Below are 21,681 nucleotides of genomic sequence, written 5' to 3'. Positions count from 1 at the left end.
TCAGTACCATGCTAATTAAACTATCAAAGGATTGTTTTGTCAAACTAGGCAAATAACAGTATTTACCTGAAAGAACAAAAGGTCAAGACTATAAAGGGAAATAATGAAAAAAGTGGAAAGAAGGCAAGGGCTTAGCAATAATATAAAGCAGTACTCGTCAAAATTATTTGGTACTGGTTGAAAAATAGAAAAGGTGATCAATAAGCTCCAAGTACCACATAAATATAGAAGATCACGCCATTTTGAAAAACAGAGATGCCTTTTACAGCTGTGGATCAAGGGAATGTACTTGATCAAATGAGGCATAGAGGTGATCACAGGAAATAAAATTACTTTTTTTTATAGAAGTTGGAGAGTTTTGCGTGTACAAAAGCAGTGCAGTTAGAATTATAAAGAAATTGTTAAGTGAGGGGGGGAATCTCAATAGCAGATTTATCTGGAAGAAGCATAATATCTAAGCTATAGAGACAATTGCAACAAATATATAAGAACAAAAGCCATTAAAACAAAAGTATACCAGAATGTAATTATCTCAATAGATGCAGAAAAGGCTTTTGACTAAATACAGCACTCATTTATGCTTTTTGAAAAATGCCTGCAAATCATAGACATCTCCATATTGGAGGGATCCTCTTCTAATATAATAAAGTTATGTTTCTAAAATCCAAAGACAGTAGCATGTGCAATGGGTTACACTAGAAGATTTCCCAGAAATTACAGGAAAAGTGCTTCCTCTCTGAACTATATAGTTTTACAAATGGGGCCGCTAGGTGGTGCCGTGGATAGAGCACCAGTGCAGGAGTCAGGAGGACCTGAGTTCAAATGTTACTTCAGACACTTGACACTCACTAGCTGTGTGACCTTGAGCAAGTCACTTAACCCCAATTGCCTCATCCTGGGTCATCTGCAGTCATCCTGATGAATATCTGGTCGCTGGATTCAGATGGCTCTGGAGGACAAGTGAGGCTGGTGACCTACACAGCCCTCCGTCACTCAAAACAAAGTCAAGTGCAAGTCATATCATCATTTCTCTGATGGCATGGTCTTCTTCAGCAACGAAGGACAGACACACACACACACACACACACACACACACACACACACACAGTTTTACAAATGCTAACAATAACATTAGGACAAGAGAAAGAAATAAAGGCATAAAATTAGGAGAAGAGGAGACAAAACTATCCATATTTACTGTTGACATAATGGTTTACTTAGAAAATCCTAGACAATCAGCAAAGAAACTAATTGAGACAGTAGCTTCAGCAAAGTTGTAGGCTGTAAGATAAACTAACCAAAATCAGCAGCTTTCCTATAATAACAGAATCCGAGACAATAATAGAAAGATAACTACATTAAGATAATTACAAAATGCATAAACTATTTGGGAGTCATCCCACCAAAATGAAGCCAATACTCGTATAGATTCAATTATAAAATGCTTGTTAAAGAAATAATAAACAATTTAAATAGCTGAAGTAATATTCAGCTCTCATGGTGGGTTGTATCAATGTAAGAAAAATGGCGGTACTACCAGAGTTAATTTATAGTTTTAATGCTATACCAAGCCACCAAATGGGTATTTTACTGAACAAGATAAAATAATAGTAGTCAATGTTCAACATTCACATTTTTAGCTTCAACAACTTCAAGCATTCATGTGATTTTATTAGTAACCTCATTTTTACCTTTGTGTTGGCAGCCGTGCAGATTTGCAGGTTTGCATAGTAGAGGAAAAAAATGAGAGGCATGATGTGTGCCAAGTTTGTGGAGTGGCTGGTATCCCACTAGGTGCTTCACTGGTCTTGTCTACCCTACTGTTGTGAAGTAAAGAGCATCCCATACTTTTATTGCATATTTTAATTTTTTAATCCTCAAAACTCAAATTTTGTGTTGCAATTATACCTCCAAAGCATAGTTCAAGTCCTTTGGGCTCTAAGCCCAACCATGCAAAGTCAGTGATGAGACTTAGTAAGAAAATAAAAGTGTTAGGTAACTTCCTGTCCTAATGTCCATAACCACTGTCAGCTGCAAGTTTGGTGTTAACTAATTGATGATTCATTATATATAGTACAGCACCCTCACACTGCTGTCTGGCGATAGTGGAAGGTAAGATTCAGTTTAAAAATATTTTAGTTTTAAGAATTTTATTTGCTCTATGATACTTATGGTACTGTAGATTTCATATGTTATAAAAAGTGAATATTGCCTAAAATCAATACTATTTTAATTGAGATGTTAGCACAAAAGGTCACAGAATTATAGAGAATTCCTAGTGAGAAAAAAATGTTTTGCATGTTAACAGTTTTATTTTGTGTGCTGCATTTTATGGATTGTCTCATAGTTACTGTGTTAGGAAAATTGCATATTATCAGAATTAATGTTTTGTTACAAAATTATATGCAGAAAAGTATTTTTAGCAATCTCAAGCAAAAGATTACAGTTTTTGGTGATTGTGGGAATCTAATCCCATATTTCCTGTAGGTTCAGTGTATCAACATTCACATTTTTACTTTTGTGTTGTTTTCTAGGAACATTACCCCCATGAAAGTTGAAGATTGACTGTAATTAATTTGGAGGAAGATAAGATCTAGAATGTCAAAGGAAATAATGAAAACAGGGCTGAAGCACTTCTATACCTCAAACTATATTATGAAACAGGCGTCATCAAAAGCATTTAGTATTGGTTTAAAAATAGTAAAGTAGATCAGTGGAACAGACTTCCTATGTGGGAGAATCAGAAATAGTGGAATTCAATAACCTACCATTTAATAAACCTGAATCTCTATTTGATGGGAAAACTAGAAATCGGTCTGGCAGAAATTAAGCTTAGATAAGCTTCTTATACTAATAGATTTCGCAATTCATTCAAAATAGGTACACAATCTGAACACTAAGGATCGTGTCGTTAAAAAATTAGAAGAGAAGCAGATCATATACCTTTCTCATATATAAGTAGAAGCGTGGTTCTTAATGAGAGAGCCAATTACAAAAAAAGTAAATAATTTTTATTGCATATAAAAACTCTGACATAATCAGAATTAATAAGTGAATCAGTCAGCTGGAGAAAAAAAATCTTTGCATCATATTTCTCAGATAAGGGAGTGGTATCTAAGATAAATAGACAACTAAGAGAAAAATATAAGACCAAAAGCCATTCTCCCAACAGATAAATAGTTAAAGGATATTTAAAAAAAAAATGGTTCTCAAAAGAAGAATTACATTCTGTTATATACCATATGAAAGAATGCCTCAAATAATTAATAATAGAAATGCACATCAAAACTACCCCAAACTTTCACCTTGTACCCAACATATTGGCAAAGGTGATAAAAGAAAGGCATAGTCAGTACTGCAGAAATTATGGTAAAACAGGCTGCATTAATGCAGTGTTGGTGAAGTTGTAAATTAGTATAACCATTTTGGAAAGCAAGTTGGAATTATGCAAATAAATTCACTAAAATATTCATATATTTTGGCCCAGAGATTCCACTTCTAGATATATACCCCAAATAGGTCACTGAAAAAAAAGAAAAACTATAAATACCAAAATATTTTTAGCAGCATTTTTTTTGTGGTAGCAAAGAACTGGAAACTAAGTAGATAGATGTCTGTTGTTTGGGGAATGTCAAAACAAATTATGATTCATAATATTACTAATATATAGGATATTATTGTATTGTAAGTAATAAATTTGATTACAGAAAAGCATGGAAAGACTTAGATGAAGTACAAAGTGGTGCAAAGTGAAGTAGAAGCTAAGAGATATATACGCAATGACAACAGTAGTATAAATGGAAAGAACAGCAACCATGAAACAGTCAAAAATAAATGTTGCAAAACTGTAAGGAATAAGATTAGTCCCCCAAAAAATAGATATGAGAAAACACTTCCTCCAATTCCTTTGCAGATTTGGGGGAAGGGGAGCAAGATTCATGGTTGTGAAACTTAAGTTTTTTTAGAAGTCAGATTTTCAATGTTTTGATCATTTTACAGAATTTTTTTTCTCTTTTTAAATTTTTTATTATAAGGAATGGTGGAGGGGGGAGAGCAGAATATAGTGGCATAGCTAAATGATTCACAAACAAAAGATATCAATAAAAATATCTGTTTTAAAAAGCATAATTGCCCAATAGATGGTCAACAGGTATAAAGAGTTCTCAAAACAAGAAATCCAAGCTATCAACAACCATATTTTTATATTTTTGAAACCATATTTTTCAGAATGCTCCAAATCCCTCTTTTTTGCTCTTGGAAGTATTTTACTTTTGTCTTTGGAGTTTAACTCATAGCATCTTTCCACCCCACCTGGACTGACTTCATCTTTAAAATTTTAAGCCATGGGATCTTACCTATCCTTTCTCTGAACTCTTTGAAATCTGTTCTGAAGGACAGAGTAGAAGCCAGACTATATCTAGTTTCCTTTCCGTCAAAAGAGATCTAAAATGAAGTGGTCACTTCTCTCCAAGGGCCCATCATTTCTACCCCAGGGACCAGTTCTTCCTTTTTGGTAAGAATCAGGTTTGGAATAGAATTTTTCTTCTTGGGTTCCTCTACTTTTTGAAAAATGAAACTATTATTAAGGCAAGTAAAAAAAATATATGATCACTTCTGTTTTTTGTTAGAATGAATTATTCCAAAAATGTTTGAATAAGTAAAGTCCCCTATCATTGCTATAGCGTACCTTCCTATTCTAGGCTTGTGATCTGTTTCCCAAAATCCTCCTCCATTTCACCTTTCTGACTAGGTATCTTCTAATGTGCTCCATTGAGAATATCACTAATGTTTATGCTCTCTTGACTTTCACCCAAATGCTTTCCATCATTCTTTCCTCCTCTTTAGCTCTTGTTTTCTGGATTTCTTCACAGAAAGAAAATCCAGGTAAACATTAAAATCTGAAGAAGTTCATGATCTTTATGTAGAATACATCTCTTTTCCCCCACTCCAACACACCTTTAACCTTTTTCCTCTTGAATAAAGCAGATCTTTCCACAGCCACACAGTAGTCATGATTTATGCCACCAAGTTTCAATGATACTCATATTAAGACTTCTAGTTTACCTGGTGTGAATTTTTTTTTAATGTATTGCTACATTTTTTTTAAACACAACTGACACTTTTAAGCAAATATATCCAGTAACCCCTCCTAAAGCATTTGGCCAAAATAGCCAAAAAACTTTCCAAGAGTGTGATCATGTACTGATAAATACATAACAGTCCTGTATCCTATCAACTGTAGCAAAAAGAAAGGGTGCCCTTTTTACTCTGATGGCCCAATACCAAGAGTTGGCCTAAATTTTGTTACTTCTCATAGTTGACTTCATTTCCATTACAGTCGTTATGTTTATTATCATCTTGATACACATACTGCATGCATTTGTGAATAGACATTTGAGGCCATGATTTTTATTGCTGGCTTTTTTCTTAGGTCTGGTCTCCTATGACTTTCTTTCTTACCTTTCCTTTTATTCGAGGCAAGACATTTGTCTACAACTCTTAGATTCTCCCTCTATTGTCTAATAAGCAGAAACTTAGAAGAGAGGTCTCATAGAAGTATTGTCTGGGAATCCTGTGATTGTCTCCTTTGTTGAAGATTGGAGTGCTAGGCAGTACAGTTCTCATCCAGGCTAGTGTTTTGGACTAGGGTAGTTTCTTATAAAAGTATTGTTGGATTTAGGCATCAGACTTAGGGAAAGGTTTGGATGTAGGAGAATACCAAACCTTTACTGTCTCAGACTGCTGAAAAATAGTCAGAGCCAAGGCAGAAGAGGGCTTTACAGCCAAGTGGTTATCTTCTACTTTTTTTGGACTCCTTAAGAAATTTTCTGAAAGTTGTATTTGTGCATTTTTAAAATTTGTTTGTTTGTTTCACTAGCCCATCCTTTCGGAAATCTCGGATGTCTAGAGCCCAGAGTTTCCCAGATAACAGACAAGAATATTCAGGTAAGATGCTTCAGATCACAGGTGGTGACTGCTTTTGTCAGAGATGTGGTGCCCATTGAGAAGACAGAGTAGCAGCATTGCCCCTTGCATCTCTGAGCCAGGCGATCCAGACCAATTCAGTACAATAAGAATTTATTAAAGAACCTGCTATGAGCCAGATAAAAATGAAACTGTCCTTACCTCAACGAACTTAATACATTTCACTGGAAGAAATAATGTGTACACAGATATAAGTAAATACAAAAAAGTGGGGAAATGAGAGAAGGCCCCATATAGGAGGTAGCACTTGAGCTGAGCCTTGAAGGGACCTTGGGATTCTGAGAAGCAGAGAGTGAAGAGGAAGCATTCCGGGCATAGATGGCAGCCTATAGAAAGGCAGGAGACAGAAGTTAGAATGTCATGTCGGGGAATAGCAAGTGGCCAGTTGGTATAAATCATGATGGAGGGATAAGATGAAATCAGTTTCCAGAGATATGTTAGAGCCAAATTGTGAAAATGTGGCTTTTGGCCACCTGTCCAGTAGTCAGTGCCCATTCCTGTATGTATCTCTTTCAGATCGTGACACTCAGCTCTGTGACAAAGGGGTGAAGGGTGGGACATATCCCCGTCGTTATCATGTCTCTGTTCATCACAAAGACTACAATGATGGTGAGTACAACCCCTCCATCTGCTGGTTGGCATGGGCCTCCTCCCACATGAGTAGCTAGGAAGAGCAAGAGAAGCCCATGATTCAGTTTCTTGTACAGTTATCATCTGCCACCATGGTTTTGCCTAAATAGCCTTACCTAAGCTGCGCCTGCGTAGGGTCCCATGTGTTCACTTTTTACTGAAGAAGTGTGTTTCAGACTCTATAAACTGAGAACAGAAAAAAAAAAAAGAAAAGCTTCCCTACCCTATTTTTTTGGAGAGAGTAGAGATCATCTCCAAGGTACTTTCTCTTCAACTCCTTGTTGACCTTATCCATCCTCATAACTATTCCAAGATCTCCAACTCTTTCATGTCTACCCTAGTCCTGTAGGAGCACAGAGGAGTCTTAAGAAGTGCACACGGGGCAGCCAAGGGCTGCTTTGGTGTTGCTGCCCGGAGCTGCTCTTCCTCAGGTCAGGCTGTGGCTCTCATGTCCCCTAAATGATCTCTGGCTTCCAGATAAATCAGGAGCAGCCACTCTAGGATGAGCTAGGCAGAGGGTGAAGGTAACTATTTAGTTACAGGTGGTTTTATTGTTCCATTTCATCCCACCCAAAGTCTTGGGTGCTTGCCATCATTTGCACAGCAAACCTTATGGTGAGTAATCTGATTTTCTCTGACCACTTTTTCCCAAATCATTGTAGGCCGGAGAACGTTTCCCCGGATAAGGCGTCATCAAGGGAACCTGTTCACATTGGTCCCCTCCAGTCGCTCCCTGAGCACCAACGGAGAGAACCTGGGCCTGGCAGTGCAATATCTGGACCCCCGAGGGCGTCTGTGGAGTGCGGACAGTGAAAATGCCCTCACTGTGCAGGAGAGGAGTGTGCCAACCAAGTGTAAGGCTTTGCATCTGGCAGGAGGGGCCCTCCTAGGGAGGCTGAGGAGAGCTGGCAGCAAAAGTTCAGAGCAGCTGAGCAGCAGTGTCACACCTTGGAGGCTCTGGGCTAATGACTTTATTTTATAGAGAAAGCCCATAAAGGGAAAGCACTTTGCTCAGACCCATTTGCTCAAAGTTAATAAGTAACAGACCAGAATTCAGATTCTCTACTGACCTTGACCAGATGATTTCCAAAATCTCTTCTAATTCCAAATACGTGACCGTATATGACTCTTTATATGGACTCCTTGGTTTGAACTAAGATCCAGAGAAGTGATCAGTCCCACAGCCAGTAAGTAGCAGAACTTGCACTAGCAATTAGATTTCCTCACTTAGGAAGGAGTAGGAGAACAGCACATTCCCACCACCATCCAGCTTCTCACACACTGAGTATGGATCACATACCATGATAGAAGATTGCATCTTTCTCCTTCATCTCCTTTCCCCCACCTACACTCCAACCTCTACCGCCCCAGTCTATATAAGCATCATCATAGGGCTTTTCTTGGGATGCTTTTAGACTCAGCATTAAACTGGTCTGGCCTGATCTATTCTAGTGGAAGGCTTTGCATTGTAAGGCCTCAGAGAACCCAGGTTTTAGACCTGCTTTCATCATTCATTTCAATTCAGTAAATATTGCTTAGCACCTGTGCTTTTCAACACTGTGCTAAGCACTAAGGAATACAAAAAGAAAAATGAAACTTTACCTTCAAGGAGCTTACATTCTATTGGGAAGAATATAATATGTCCATGAATAAACACAGTACAAGAAAAATAAGAGTAGGAGAGGGCACTCCCAGTTGTCAGGGTTGGAGGAGTGCTTTACAAAGGAGGTCATAGGGAAGCTGAGCCTTGAAGGACAGCAGAGGACTCTGAGAGGAGAGGATGATGAAGATGTACATTCTCAGTACGGGGAATAGTTTGTGCCATTGCACAGAGGTTGGAGATAGAGAATGAGGTGTTATATAGGGGGACGTTTACTGCAGTGTGGAAATCTCTGATAAGTTATCTGACCTTACTGGACCTTAGATTTTTTTCATCTGAAACTCTTTTTACTGCTGCCATAGATATATTGAGATGAAAATGAACACTAACTGTTAAAATGTGAAAGAATTTTCTAAGTAAAAATAGTTGATTGTTACAAGAGAACCCTTTTACTTTGACATTAGTCGACCCTTTGGCTCGACAAACTAAAGCAAAAATAGAGCATGGGCTTCCTGTTGAATAGCTAGATCTGTGTTCCATTGTTGCATCAGGCTGTAGTGAGAAGTCAGAGTCCAAAAAGGCCCCCAGAACTTAGTCTTTCAGCTGTTCAGATGTGACATTTAGTAACAGCCTCTCTATTTTCTCTCTCCAATAGCTCCAAGTGCTCCCATAAACTGGCGTCGGGGGAAGCTTCTGGGTCAGGGTGCCTTTGGCAGAGTCTATCTGTGCTACGATGTGGATACTGGACGGGAGCTTGCTTCTAAGCAGGTCCAGTTTGACCCAGACAGTCCTGAAACCAGCAAGGTAAATAGGGCTGCCCCTCCTCTCCTCACAGACCATGCAGGTCATACCTGTCTTCATTGTTTTTCTCCGGATAAACTAACCACATCTCTCCCTGCTATTAGCCACTGCTCTGGGATGAGAACAAGGGTGGAAAAGCTTAAAGAATGCTACCAGTACACATAGTGGAAGGAACCTATCCACTGATGACAAACTCAGGAAACCCAAAGGGGAAAGTAGCAAATAGTGCCAGAGAGAAGATCCTGCAGAGCCCTTATTTAGCAGAGAATCAGGCTTGGATTCTAGGAATCATGTACCCCAATTTCAAAGGGGAATTCAATTTGAAATTTGGTTGTAACACAGAAGAGAACAGAAGGAAATTCAGATGAAGCACAGAGCAGGACAGTTTTGAAAGTAATGTGTGAAATTTACTTTGTGTTTAAAAAAAAAAACAAGCGCTATGAATTAGAGATTCATGCTTTCTTATGCAGTCCCCTGTTGGTGTTCTGTGTGTCTGAAAATGCTCCCATTTTTAGGTGTTAAATTTCAAAATGAAAAAAAAAAAATCTAGTCTCGAGGGGCCTGAGCTTGCTGTCATCTCCCCCTATTCTGGGCCAGAATGCCCACAAGCATTACTGCCAAGGCCCAATAGCCACCTCTCTTCTTATTCTGACAACAAACCACTCTCAGCTGACCCAGCTTCCATTGTTCTTTCTGATTCCCTTTTCCAGGGTTCTTTCCCCTCTGACTTCTAACCGTCCCCTTTGCTTTCAGGGCACTTGCTGATTTTTGACTGCCCAGGAACAAGTCAGTCATCTTTACTGTGCATCCAATGGATGCACAGAATTTTCCTGAGAGAAAGAGAACCGATAGTGGTTTCTGACCTGCAGGAGTTCATAATCTAGTTGGGGAGGCAAATATGCATGTGTGGGAGAACTCAACATACTCCCAAAGTCACCAAGTGTGTACTATGTATATCAGTGTGAACATTTAAATGGGTAATGGAGTACTTGAGGGGAGTTGGAAAGGGAAATCAGAGGAAGGTAAGTTTTAAATTATCTCTAACGATCTCCTCTTTAGAAAACATGGATCAGTGAGGAAAGTATTTCAGATGAAGAGAATAGGGATTGTCAGCACACAGCAGAGGGAATGAGCAGGTTACATGACGGGCTGAGCTGAGGGAAGGGGCTTTGTTGGGGAGTTAGTTATTAGAGGGGAGGTTAGAGGAAGGTGTGGGTGAGACTTGGAATGCTGTGAAAACCAGGCTGATCAGCTCAGGTGTGACATGCATCCTAAGAAAAAGAGGCCCTTCCACGGGCTCCATTAGCTTGTTTTTCCTCTTAATTCTGGTGAAAGTTTTTGCCTTTGGTGAGAGAAGATAAGGCTGGCTTCTAGGTAGGACATGTGAGGCTCCTTGTGAGGAAAGGACAGTCTTCTATATGAAAGACACCTTCTTATACCAGGCAAAAGATACTAATCATACTGCAGTATATAACTAATCTAGAGGCTCACCTCCTTACAGACTGTCCCCAGTAGGCTGTCCATAAATTGTCAAGAAATCCAAAAATCTCCATCTTTCTCTCCCTTAAGAAACTCACACTTGTCTTTAACAAAAATAGAGGGTAGAAAAAAGTAACATGGATTTGGGGAGAAGAAGGATTTTTATTTTAAAAATAGACATTTTGGAGAAATGGAGATCTAAGAAGAGGAGAGATGTAGTTTGCACCAGTGGATGGTACATTAATTTAAGGAGGATGACACAGGAGAAGAAAATCCAGGAGTGAAGGCTGTGGTTGTAGGCAGTGTGCCCAGTCCACGCTGCAGTTAGTTCTTTTTCCACTCCTACAGAGAAGCCATACTAGGTTTGGTCGCAGGACAGAGATAAGGTTTTTTTTCACTTTTCCTAAAAATATAGTTAAAAATATGTAATTAGATTCCCTGGTTGGGTATGGCGTCCAGTGGGGCAGGGCAGTAGACAGTGAAGTCTTATAAGTAAGACTTCCCACACTCTGATAGGTACATGGTGATGGCTGGAAGACTAGACAGTCAGGATATGTGGGGACAATAGGGCTTCCTTCTCTCATCCCGCAGGAGGTAAGTGCTCTTGAGTGTGAAATCCAGTTGCTGAAGAACTTGCAGCATGATCGCATCGTGCAGTACTACGGCTGTCTCCGTGATCGCTCTGAGAAGACCCTGACCATCTTCATGGAGTACATGCCAGGGGTATGCTAGGTGGGGCACATCTGGGCATAGAGCTTAAAGGGGAAGAAAGAGTGGGCCATAATGCGAAGAGGGAACGAAGATACTGACCTTGGGGTCGGCAGGGGGCAAGGAAGCACATCAGCAGCAGGCATTTATTTAGTGCTTCCAGTGGGCCCAGGCTAGGTAAACACTGGGAATATAAAGTCAGAAGTGATACTCTCCCTGCCCTCAAGGTGCTTACATCATGCTGGAAGAAATGGCATGTTCACAGATATGTACAAGATATATACAAGATAAATTCAGTGGTTTCTTGGGGGCATTAGCATCTGGGAGGATCAGGGAAAGACCTCTTATAGGAGGTGCTACTTAAGCTGAGAGTCTTGAAGGAAACAAGGGCTCTAAGAGGTAAAGGTGAGGGAGAACATTCCTGAGATAGGGAACAGCTTGTGCAAAAGTGAGGAGGCAGGAGATGGAATTTTATGTAAGGGGAATAGTGAGTAGGTCAGTCTGTCTCGATTGTACAGTGCATGAAAGGGGAGTAATGGGAAATCAGCCTGCAAAAAATAGGTGATATTCAGGTCCAAAAGAATTTTAAATACCAAAGAAAGGAATTTGTCTTTTATCCTAGAGGCAATGGGAGCCACTGAAGCTTCTTCAACCAGGCAGTGAGCCATCAGACTTGCATGCTAGGAATATCAGTTTGGCAGCTTTGTGAACAATGAAGTGGAGAAGGAAAGGACTAGATACAGGGAGACCATTTAGGAGAGCATTGCAGTAGAACAGCCAAGACATGACAAGGGCTCGAGCAAGGGCGATAGTGGTGGGAGCAGAGAATGGCGTATGGATCCAAAGAAGGTTGAGGTGGAATCAAAATGATGTCATTAAAGACACTGGGTATAGTCAACCTGGGAAAGAAAAGACTTGGGAGGCACATTGGCTGGCTCCAGATATTTGAGTGGAAGAAGAATTAGCCTTTTTCTGTTTGGCTCCACAAGTCGGAACTGGAAATAGTGGTTGAAGTTGCAAAGGTGTAAACTTAGACTTAAGGCCAGGGAAGACTATGCAGAAATGAAGTGGGCTGCCTCAGCAGTTACAGGCTTCCCTCTGGTTGTAGTTCTTCAAGCAACAGCTGGATAATCACTGTCAAGAATGAGAGTGGGCATTCTTTCCTGAGTGCACTGGACTGAATGGTTGCTGAGGTCCCTTACGACTCTTCAGATTCTGAGATTCTTTGAAAACTTGGAATTGATTAGACAGGAAGAATGAAGGAGTCACAAATGAGCTGTAGGTTATGAAGCTGTGTGACTGGCAAAATAAATGGTGGTGTCTGATATATACATAGAAATTATAAGGAAATTATAAGGATTTTAGGAGGAAATATACATAATGAAGTCTGTTTTAGTCTTACAGAGTTTGACATGTTTGTGGGTCCTCTAAGTTGAGATGTCCAGCTGGCAGTTGGAAATAAGAGGCTGGATATATAATCACCTGAATCATGATGATAGTTTAAGTCAGTGGGAACTAACGTCGTTACCAAGAAAGAGTATGGAAATTGAAGAAAGAACCGAGGAGAAAGGTGTGGGATCCTTCTACAATTAGGGACCAGGATATGGAAGATGATCCTACAAAAAAGACAGAAAAGGATTCATCAGATGAGTAGGAATCTGAATTTTTTTGTCCCTTGAGTTTAGTTCAGCAGTGTCAAAAGCTGAAAAATTCACTAAGAAAGAGATCTAAGAGAAGTCCATTGGATTTGGTAATAAAGAAATCACTTGTGACCTTGGAGAAAACAGTTACAGTTGAGTGGGGGGGATTTAAGTCAGCTTGTCAAAGGGAGAGAGGTGAGAAAGTGAAAACACATAGACAACTTTTTCTAGAAGTTTGTCTGTGAAAGGGACAAGAAGAGAGGTGGAATATTAGGAGGAGAGAGGATGATAATCCAGGGGGCAGCTGCTGGAGATGGTTAGTATAAGATCAAAGGCACAAGTAGAGGCATTGGCATTGGCAAAGAACAAGGTCCGAGACTAGGGCAAAGAAAGAGAAGGGAAGGGAATAAAGATTTATTAAGCACCTACTATATACTAGTCACTGTGCTCATCTTTTTTTACAAATATTATCTCATTTGAGGACATAATGGAGAAGAGAAGGAACAGTGGTGGTTTGAAAGTTGTGTGAAATTGGGGAAGAGAAAGAGTCCATGATAAGTGGCCTCAAATTTTTTTGTGAAATATGAAGATGAGGTTCTCTCCCAAAGGTAATGGTAGGGGGAAGCTTGAGAAAAGAAGGTTTGGAATGGGGCTTGTGCAATAAAATTGATCAGTGCGTAGTGAAAGGACTGGCATGCTGCATGAAGGCCCAGCTTTGAGACTGATCCCAGTCAGCAGGATTGTGACTTTTTCTAGCATGTTAACATGAGGGAAGAAAGTGGATGACAGGTTTGGAAAGAGGTGAAATAGCAATAGAACATTGGAGCGAGGGATTCAAGGGCTGAGGGACAGTGTCAAATAAAACTGGTCACCAAGGGGTCAAAATTTTGAAGGGAGAAGAATAAGCCTCAGAGCAAGGCTGATGGCTTTGGAAGTCAGGGAGAGGTGAAATGACTGGAATCATAGCTTACTACAGAGTGTAGGATTAGGAGAAATAAAACAGAAGGGAAAGCTGGGAAGACAGGTGGTTATGGCACCAATAGAGACATTTCAGAGGCATGGCTTGTGGAGGTGGAACAAGAGTGATGATGAGGTCGAGGGTGTGACCTTCTCAGACCTCTGGGCCACAAGCATTTCTTGAGCATTACTATGTGCCGGGCACTGTGCACATGTATCCGTGCAGATACAAAAAATATGGTCCTTGCTTTCAAGGAACTCATATTCTGATAGGGGACAACATGAAAATAGCTAGGTGCACAGAAGATATGTACAGTGTGAATGGAATGGAAGGCGGCAGGGAGGGACAGGAAGGGCCTTTCTTATGGAGGAAATAGGATTTGAATTGTCTTAAAAGAAGCCTAGAAAGCTGGGAGGGCATTCCTGAACAGGTGAGAGGTAGAGTGCCTTGTGTGAAGAATGGCATGGAGGCCACTTTGGCCATATCACAGAGTGCAAGGATAGGAACAAAGTGTAAAAAGTAGAAGGTAACCAGGTTATGAAGAGCTTGCTCTTAGAGGTAGTAGGGAGCCATGGGAAATCAGTGTGAGGAAAAAGAGTATGACATGGTCAGATCTGTGTTTTAGGAAAACCATAGGGAGAGACTTGAGACCAGGAGACTGATTAGAAGCCTGTTGCAGTAGTCCAGGTGAGGGGTGATGAGGGCCTGAACTAGGGTGGTAGTTGTGTGAGGTGAGAGAAGAGCACTTACAAGAGATGTGGTGTATGAGAGATGATATATGGGATGGGTAAGAGTGAAAAGTCAAGGATAACACCAGAGGTTATAAGCCTGAGTGACTGGAAGGATGGTGATGCCCTCAACAGTAGGGAGGGTTTGGAAAAAAAATAATAAGTTCCCTGAGCTTGTTGAGTCTGAGATGCCTACGGACAATCCAGTTGGAGATGTCCAAAATGTAGTTGGTGGTGCAGGACACAAATTCAGAAGAGAGCTTAGGGCTAGATACATAGATCTGGGAATCATCTGCATAGAAATGAACCTAAGATCACCAAGTGAAATAACAAAAGGAAAAGAGAGTCCACAACAGAGCTGGGGAAGGGAGGGGGGGGACACCTATATTTAGTGAGCATGACATGGATAAAGATCCAGAAAAGGAGATTGAGAAGCTGTCAGATGGATAGAGGAGAGGCCAGAAAGAGAAGTATCGTGAAAACCTCGAGATGAGAGAGTACCTAGGAGGAGAGAGTGACCAGCAGTGTCAAAGGTTGCAGAGATCTATGAAATGAAAGGTTATATTGGATGTAGTGATTTAGAAGATCATCGATAACTTTAGAGGGAATATTTTCAGTTAAGTGATAAAATGGAAGCCAGATGGCAAAAAATTTAGGAAAGAGAGGGGAGGAGGTAGAGGAAGCTAGTGGAGATGCCTTTCTTAAGGAATTTTGCCAAGTAGGTGAGGAGGGATACATGATAATAGATAGCTATAGAGGCTGATTGTATCAAGAAAGGATTTTTTAAGGAACCTCAGAGCTGAGAAGGTTGATGAACTGAGATGCAAGGCTATTGGGTGGTAGACAGTGATCATGTAAATTGAAGTCCCCAAGAACAAAGGAAGAAGATGTTGTGGAAAGAGAGATTGTGAGCTTTGCACTGAATTCCTTAAGAAAGGGAGAAGTAACCCAGCAGCAACCAGGACCTACATAGGGTGATATATCCAGATGGGGTAAATTTCAAAGGAGGCCAGGTTACCGTGTGAAGGTAGTTATGAGGAAGGTCTGCAAGTGGCCGTGAGCTACAAGTAGAATTATTCCTTTCCTGGGCTTGAGGTGTTGAGGGACATGAGAGATGGAAGACTCAATCCTGGGGAAGTTAAGCCAGGTTTTTCTGTGCCAAGGAGATGGAAAGATCGTAAGAGCAACTGGTCTAATGCAAAAGGTCATTTGTTAAGAGTTCCATATGGCAAAATGGAAAGGGAGAATAAAGTGGGGTAGCAGCCTAGGAGGAATAGCTGAAACATGTTTGGGAACAGGAGTGTGGTGGCCATGTCAGAGTGCTTTAGCTTAGTCACTTTACCTCTCTGGATCTGGTGCTCTGAGTGGAACCATGGGGCTGTATTTGTCCTGCCCATCCCAGTAGCAATGTTAATACTGACTTGATTATTCTCTTACTAAGACGTAGAAAATGAGGTTCATGAGTAACAGCAGAAGGGCAGGTAGCAAAATGCCTCTCCTAGCCAGGCCATCTCAGTGTCCTGCTGGGATGCCTGTGTGGAGTGTGGAGCCTTTCTAGATAGACTTGAGGAGTGGTTGATTAACTCACTCCCCAATCTATAGGCAAGGTCAATCCCAAAGCTTAGGTGATTAACTTTGGAGCAGGAAAGGACCTCGTGAGGGTGGGAAGGTCACTGCTTCTGGCCTTGAGGGGTGACCTAGTGTCCTGGAGGATGACTAGAGTTTTATACGATCCTGGGACCAGCATTGTTGATGGTATGTCAGTATGTCTATAATTGGAAACCCAGAATGTTTGTTTTGTTTTGGTGCCTCAGAAGTAGCAGTGGGTGTAAAGTTCTGGGCTGACTTCACTTAACTATCCTTAAGCTCCCTGAGGCTGAATGGCCAAAGCCCTGGTGTGTAGGGGACAGAGAGAATTATTGGGCACAAATTTCCCTCCCCTCTCCTCCCATCCCAGGGGTCTTTTTCCTCAAGAATGAGTATCTTTGCCTATTGGCTGGACCATGGCAGTTTGCCTTCATCCCTGACTCCCCTTCTGCGTAGCTGGAGGCCTAGGAAGGAAGTGATGCTCAGGCTCCACTTTCTCTGATCTTCTTCTTGGTGGCTGGCAGGGCTCAGTGAAAGACCAGCTGAAGGCATATGGTGCTTTGACTGAGAGTGTGACCCGTAAATACACACGGCAGATCCTCGAAGGCGTCTCCTACCTGCACAGCAACATGATTGTGCATCGAGACATCAAAGGTGAGAGAGTGTGGGGCAGGGGCTGGTTACCTTCTTTGGGCAACTGACATCCCAGACCTGGGTTCTCCCTTCCCATGATAGGAAATCCTGGGCTTGTGCCATTGTTTGGGGGAGGGGAGGAGCACCTCCAGCTCTAGGACTGCAGTGACTGCCCTCTTGTATCCCAGGAGCCAACATCCTCCGTGATTCTGCTGGGAATGTGAAGCTTGGGGATTTTGGGGCCAGCAAACGTCTGCAGACCATCTGTATGTCAGGGACAGGGATTCGTTCCGTCACAGGCACACCATACTGGATGAGCCCAGAGGTGATAAGTGGAGAAGGCTACGGAAGGAAAGCAGACGTGTGGTAAGTTTCTGGAATGGGTTCTTTCAACCCTACAGTGTCCCACCTGGAAGCAGGCTGAGGTGAGGCTGACACCTGCTGTCCCTGTCTAATCTCTTATGAGTCCAGCACAGAGGCAAACTTATTGAAGTTTTGAAACTAGCAAGCAGGGGGACACTAGGTCATCTCTCACAAACTCCCACCCTTGGAGAGGTCATGGTGGTTCATGACCTCATTGTACTGGACACATTTGGTTCTCTTGGGTCAGGCAGCTTCTTGTGCATTTTTCTGGCTCCCGTAGGATTGTAGCAGGAGAGAAACTCCCATCTCTAGTAGAAGGGAGGAGGCTGGACCCAAGCCAGGGCAGCAGGACTCAAGCCAAATGGGTTATATGTTTCTTCCCCTCAAAAAAGCGAACCCTTTGTTATTGTGAAGAACCCAGGCCATGGAAAACATCCCCGATGTTCCGCTGGATTTTTTAAAGAGATAGGGTCTGCTCTGATGAGTAGAATCAGTCTGAACAATAATAGACTCCTAGCTCATATCCCTGAGATTTTTCCAGGTGGTTTCCATTTGCTTTGCTTGGAGTTAGTGTTTATTCTCTGAATAGACTAGCAAAATGCATGAAGTTACTCTTCAACTGCAAAGTCTTCTTGAACTTCTCTTTAGAAACTCACTGATTGGCTATCCTTTTTCCTCTAAGATCAACTGTAGGGAATATATGAGTGCTTGGTCTGGGCTGTCTGTCAGCACCACTTCCTGCTCTCAGAACCCCCATATTAGCTTCCCCTCTCCCAGGCCCCCTTGGAGATTGCCCTCCCCCTTTTCCTGGGCTTGGCTGCCCCAGGCTTGCTGCTGTATGTATCTCTTCTTGCTTCTGCAGCAGGGTTGGGGGCAGCGGAGGGCTGACATGATGCATTCTTTCCCCCAGGAGCTTGGGCTGCACTGTGGTAGAGATGCTGACCGAGAAGCCTCCATGGGCAGAGTATGAAGCAATGGCAGCCATTTTCAAAATTGCCACACAGCCCACCAACCCGCAGCTCCCATCACATATCTCTGAGCATGGCCGGGACTTTCTGCGGCGAATCTTTGTGGAGGCCCGCCAGAGACCTTCGGCTGAGGAACTGCTTACACACCACTTTGCACAGCTCGTGTACTGAACTCTTACATCCACACTGATGTTGGACCTTGGCTCCCTGGGGGAGGGGTCATAAGAGGGACTTGGTGAGGTTGCTGCTTCTCTCTTCCAAGTCTACATGCCCCAGAGCTACAGTCCATCCTTCCTTCTGTCCATCTGTCACTCCCTTCTTCCTGGGTAGCTGCGGAGTCAGAAGAGGGTATCTGTGACCCCAGGAGTGGGGAATATCCCATGCCTGTCAGACTGGAGGGATCCAGGCATCCCTGTGCTCAGAGAGTGGTGTGAATATCTATACTGCTCTGGCCTTCGGAGCTCCTTGGGCCTCTTCTCCTCTCCACCTTCCCTCTGAGCTGCGTTCACTAGCTCTGTGTTTGGCATCAGAGTTCACGTTGGTGCTGAGGACACACTGGCTTGGGAAGGGTGTGAATAGTGTTATTTTTATTCAGAGTGTTATTTTGTTTCCTCTCCCAGTGTCTGGAGACACCAGAGGACATTCCCCCTGGCCCATCTGGGCTCTGGTGAAGAGCAGTGCCAGGACCCTGGGGTGAAGTCCACTGTTCCTCCAGCCAGTGGGTGGTGGAGGCTGGTGCTGCCCCTGTCCCCAGGAGGGCTCTGTACCAGGTTTGCCAATCCCACCTCTTTACCAAAGATGGACAAAATGCTCTGCTGCCTTATTCAGGGAGAGGGGCTGCCTGCCCTGCCCTGTGATGCGCACCTTTCCATCTCCTCCCCACAGGATTCAAGGGAAGGAGCTGCTGTAGGGGAGGAGGCGGGATGTGTAGGAGAGATGGCACAATTTTTGTCAATGCAATTGTTTCTGTTTTACAAGGTGGGGTGGGGTTCTTTCTCAAGTGTTACACCATATCTCTAAATTTGTGCCCACTCCTGCCTCTTCCCACCTTCACCCAGGGCTGCTGTGGAGCAAGGATCCAGAGTCTAGGTTGGAAACAGGCAGGAACAAACAGTTTTGTGCTGCCAGCCTCCACCTCTTCTCAGAGAGAAGGAGCAATTCAGTGCATTTCCTTTTCTGCTCAGGGGCAAGGGGTAGCTCAGTAGGGTCATGATAACTTGTTTTCTGAGGCCCCTGAGGGCACCTTTGCAGCAAATCTAGGAAGAATTTAGTTCCAGGAAAAAAATGGATAGTGGCCCTGCTGGGATAGTGCCAGTAGGGCCCAGGTGCTGCTGCCATCTGTACTCAGAACCATTGGCACCAACGACATGCCCTGCCATTTCTATGAAGTGACCCTTGGCCCTCCTGCTTCTTCCCTGGCCTTGAGGGAGAAGAGCAGGGATGGGTGAGAGGACTAACATCTCTGAGCAGCTTAAAGCGGCTGTAAATACCTCAGCCTGGGCTTTGTCCCTTCTTCCCCCCAAAATGTGCCTCATGCTAACGCCCCTCCCTTGACACCCATGTTCCTTAGAATTTGTCATTGAATGGAAAGGGAAAAAATGCCAGGTGACAGGGGCTTATCTCCAGAGACAGACGGGGTGTCAGCAGTGGGTGGCTCAGTGCCCAGCCATGCTTGTCTCCCACGGGCACCGTAACAATCCAAAGCCTTCGTTGTATGTTGACGATGCACTTTTATGAATGTAGTTTCTATCGCTCTTTTTAGCCTTTTCACATCATGTAATGTGAGGCCTTGTACTTGTTAATTTATATCTCAGATCATATTTGATGGTTTTTATATATAGCGATTCTAGACTGTTACAGGTGACTGTTGCCTCAAGGGAGAGAAGAGAAAATGAAAGCAGCTGGTTTTGCAGAGAAATTTGCTGGTGGTTTGTGCCAAATGGTGCCTGTGGGGCCTGGGCCTCTCTCTCTGTTTCCTTCCCTTTCTGCCCCCTGGGCCTCCTATCCTGACCTCTGGGGCTAGTAAAATTTATTATGCCTCCCTCCTCTTACCAACCTCACCACCACAACCACCAACACTTCTACCCCTTGGCTTGGACTGGGGACCTTCATCCTGACCAAAGCTACTTTGTGGTAGCTTGGCTTTTCCTTCTCAGCCTTCATTCCATAAAGAGCCTCTTACTTGAGGTGAATTCCCCTTGAATTCTTCGTTCCTTCTCCCCCCCCCCCCAAAAAAAAATCCTTCCCATCACATCTCTTGCCCTTTATTCAAACACTCCTTGGGAGGAAACAGAACTCAGGCACTGGCATTGGTGAGACGATTCTGCATATTCCAGGTTCAGACTCTCTCTGGGGTTACATACCAACCCCACAGTAACTACCTGACAGAAAACTTTAAAAAAGGATTTTTTAAACAAACCTTCCCCTCCCCCACCCCACCCCTCCAAAAACCCAACACAACACTTGATTTTTGTGCCAAAAACTGTGGATATGCTAGCCCAACAGCCTCAGGATTGAGCTATTGCTTAATTTATTATTTTTTATTAAATTATCCAGATTAAAAATTGTGGGGGCATAGGACTGTCCTGAGTCCTAGGAGTATCAGGTGCCCTCTGCCCCTTAGCCCTGGCCACTCTGGGCCCCGCCAAAGAGCTGGGCAGCTTCATCATTCAATAAAGCCTTCCTGCTCTGGGCTGCCAGCAGAGGCCCAGGGCTGAGGCTGGTTCTTGGTCACCCTCTTGTGCACACATTGAAGGAGGAGCCAAGCGTCTGAATGTGGATTGTGCAGAAGAACTTGCAGCCATAGTGTATTTTGACTATATCCCGACTGAGGGCTTGCAGTGCAAAGCCAGGCCAGTGTAGCGCGTTACTTACAATAAAAGGATCATTTATACAAGCTGGCTCCTGCTCCTCTGCTTTCTGGGTAGGCTAGCAGATCCTGCAAGCTCCAATGAGAACCTCAATATGGCCCCTCAACCAAGGGAAGTAGGGATAGTTCTTGGAATGGGGGATGGTGGTTATGTATGAAGATGGAAGATGTTCCTTACAACTAGCTATTGTGGTGGGTTCCCATGCTTCTGCACCTCCCCCTGAGAGGACCATGGGAAAGCACAAAAGTCATATAGAATACGGGCAGGAAATGGTGCTTCTGGAAGAAAGTTTACCTGGCTGTGGCTTGAGCTGGGGGGCAGTGGTTCTTCTACCTTCCCTGTAATCACATTTGGCGATTATTATGAAGTTATATATTTATTATATATTATGAAGTTACCTCTCACTCCTGGCAATAGCATATACTTGCCAGGATGTCTTTTTGCAGGTGGGGAGGGGCTCACTTATCAAGGGGAGAGCACTAACCTGGTCTTTGGAGGCTATTTCTTTCCTAGGTTCCTTGTGGCTAATTCTTACATTGTTTTTCTGAGCACAGAGTAGGCAGCTCCCTGCTACAAATGTCACTAATATGTAGCCAGGGATCATTTGGACATGGGGTATCTGATGGTTACTTCAGTCCAAAGGAGACTTCATTTCCTCAGGTGTTCCCTGGGTCACCATTTATTATGGCCGTACTTCACAAATCTCTACTTCCATATGAGTTCCTTCTCTG

General features: G+C 42.9%; 1 protein-coding gene across 1 annotated transcript in view; it reads left to right on the top strand.

Annotated features, from left to right (window-relative positions):
- Positions 1–20,976, top strand: part of MAP3K3 (mitogen-activated protein kinase kinase kinase 3) — a 94,624-nt gene extending 73,648 nt beyond the window's left edge. Inside the window, exons 10-17 of the mRNA XM_072645843.1 lie at positions 5,879–5,946; positions 6,502–6,594; positions 7,278–7,469; positions 8,871–9,019; positions 11,087–11,218; positions 16,641–16,770; positions 16,938–17,115; positions 18,023–20,976. Of these exons, the coding sequence (XP_072501944.1) occupies positions 5,879–5,946; positions 6,502–6,594; positions 7,278–7,469; positions 8,871–9,019; positions 11,087–11,218; positions 16,641–16,770; positions 16,938–17,115; positions 18,023–18,251 (1,171 nt within the window). The 3' untranslated portion in view covers positions 18,252–20,976. The remainder of the gene's footprint in view (positions 1–5,878; positions 5,947–6,501; positions 6,595–7,277; positions 7,470–8,870; positions 9,020–11,086; positions 11,219–16,640; positions 16,771–16,937; positions 17,116–18,022) is intronic.
- Positions 20,977–21,681: the final 705 nt, after the last annotated feature.

Source organism: Notamacropus eugenii, chromosome 2 (assembly GCF_028372415.1).
Source record: "Notamacropus eugenii isolate mMacEug1 chromosome 2, mMacEug1.pri_v2, whole genome shotgun sequence".
Classification (NCBI taxonomy): Eukaryota; Metazoa; Chordata; class Mammalia; order Diprotodontia; family Macropodidae; genus Notamacropus; species Notamacropus eugenii.
Note: the sequence above shows the minus strand (reverse complement) of the source record. Positions and strands in the feature narration are given on the sequence as shown.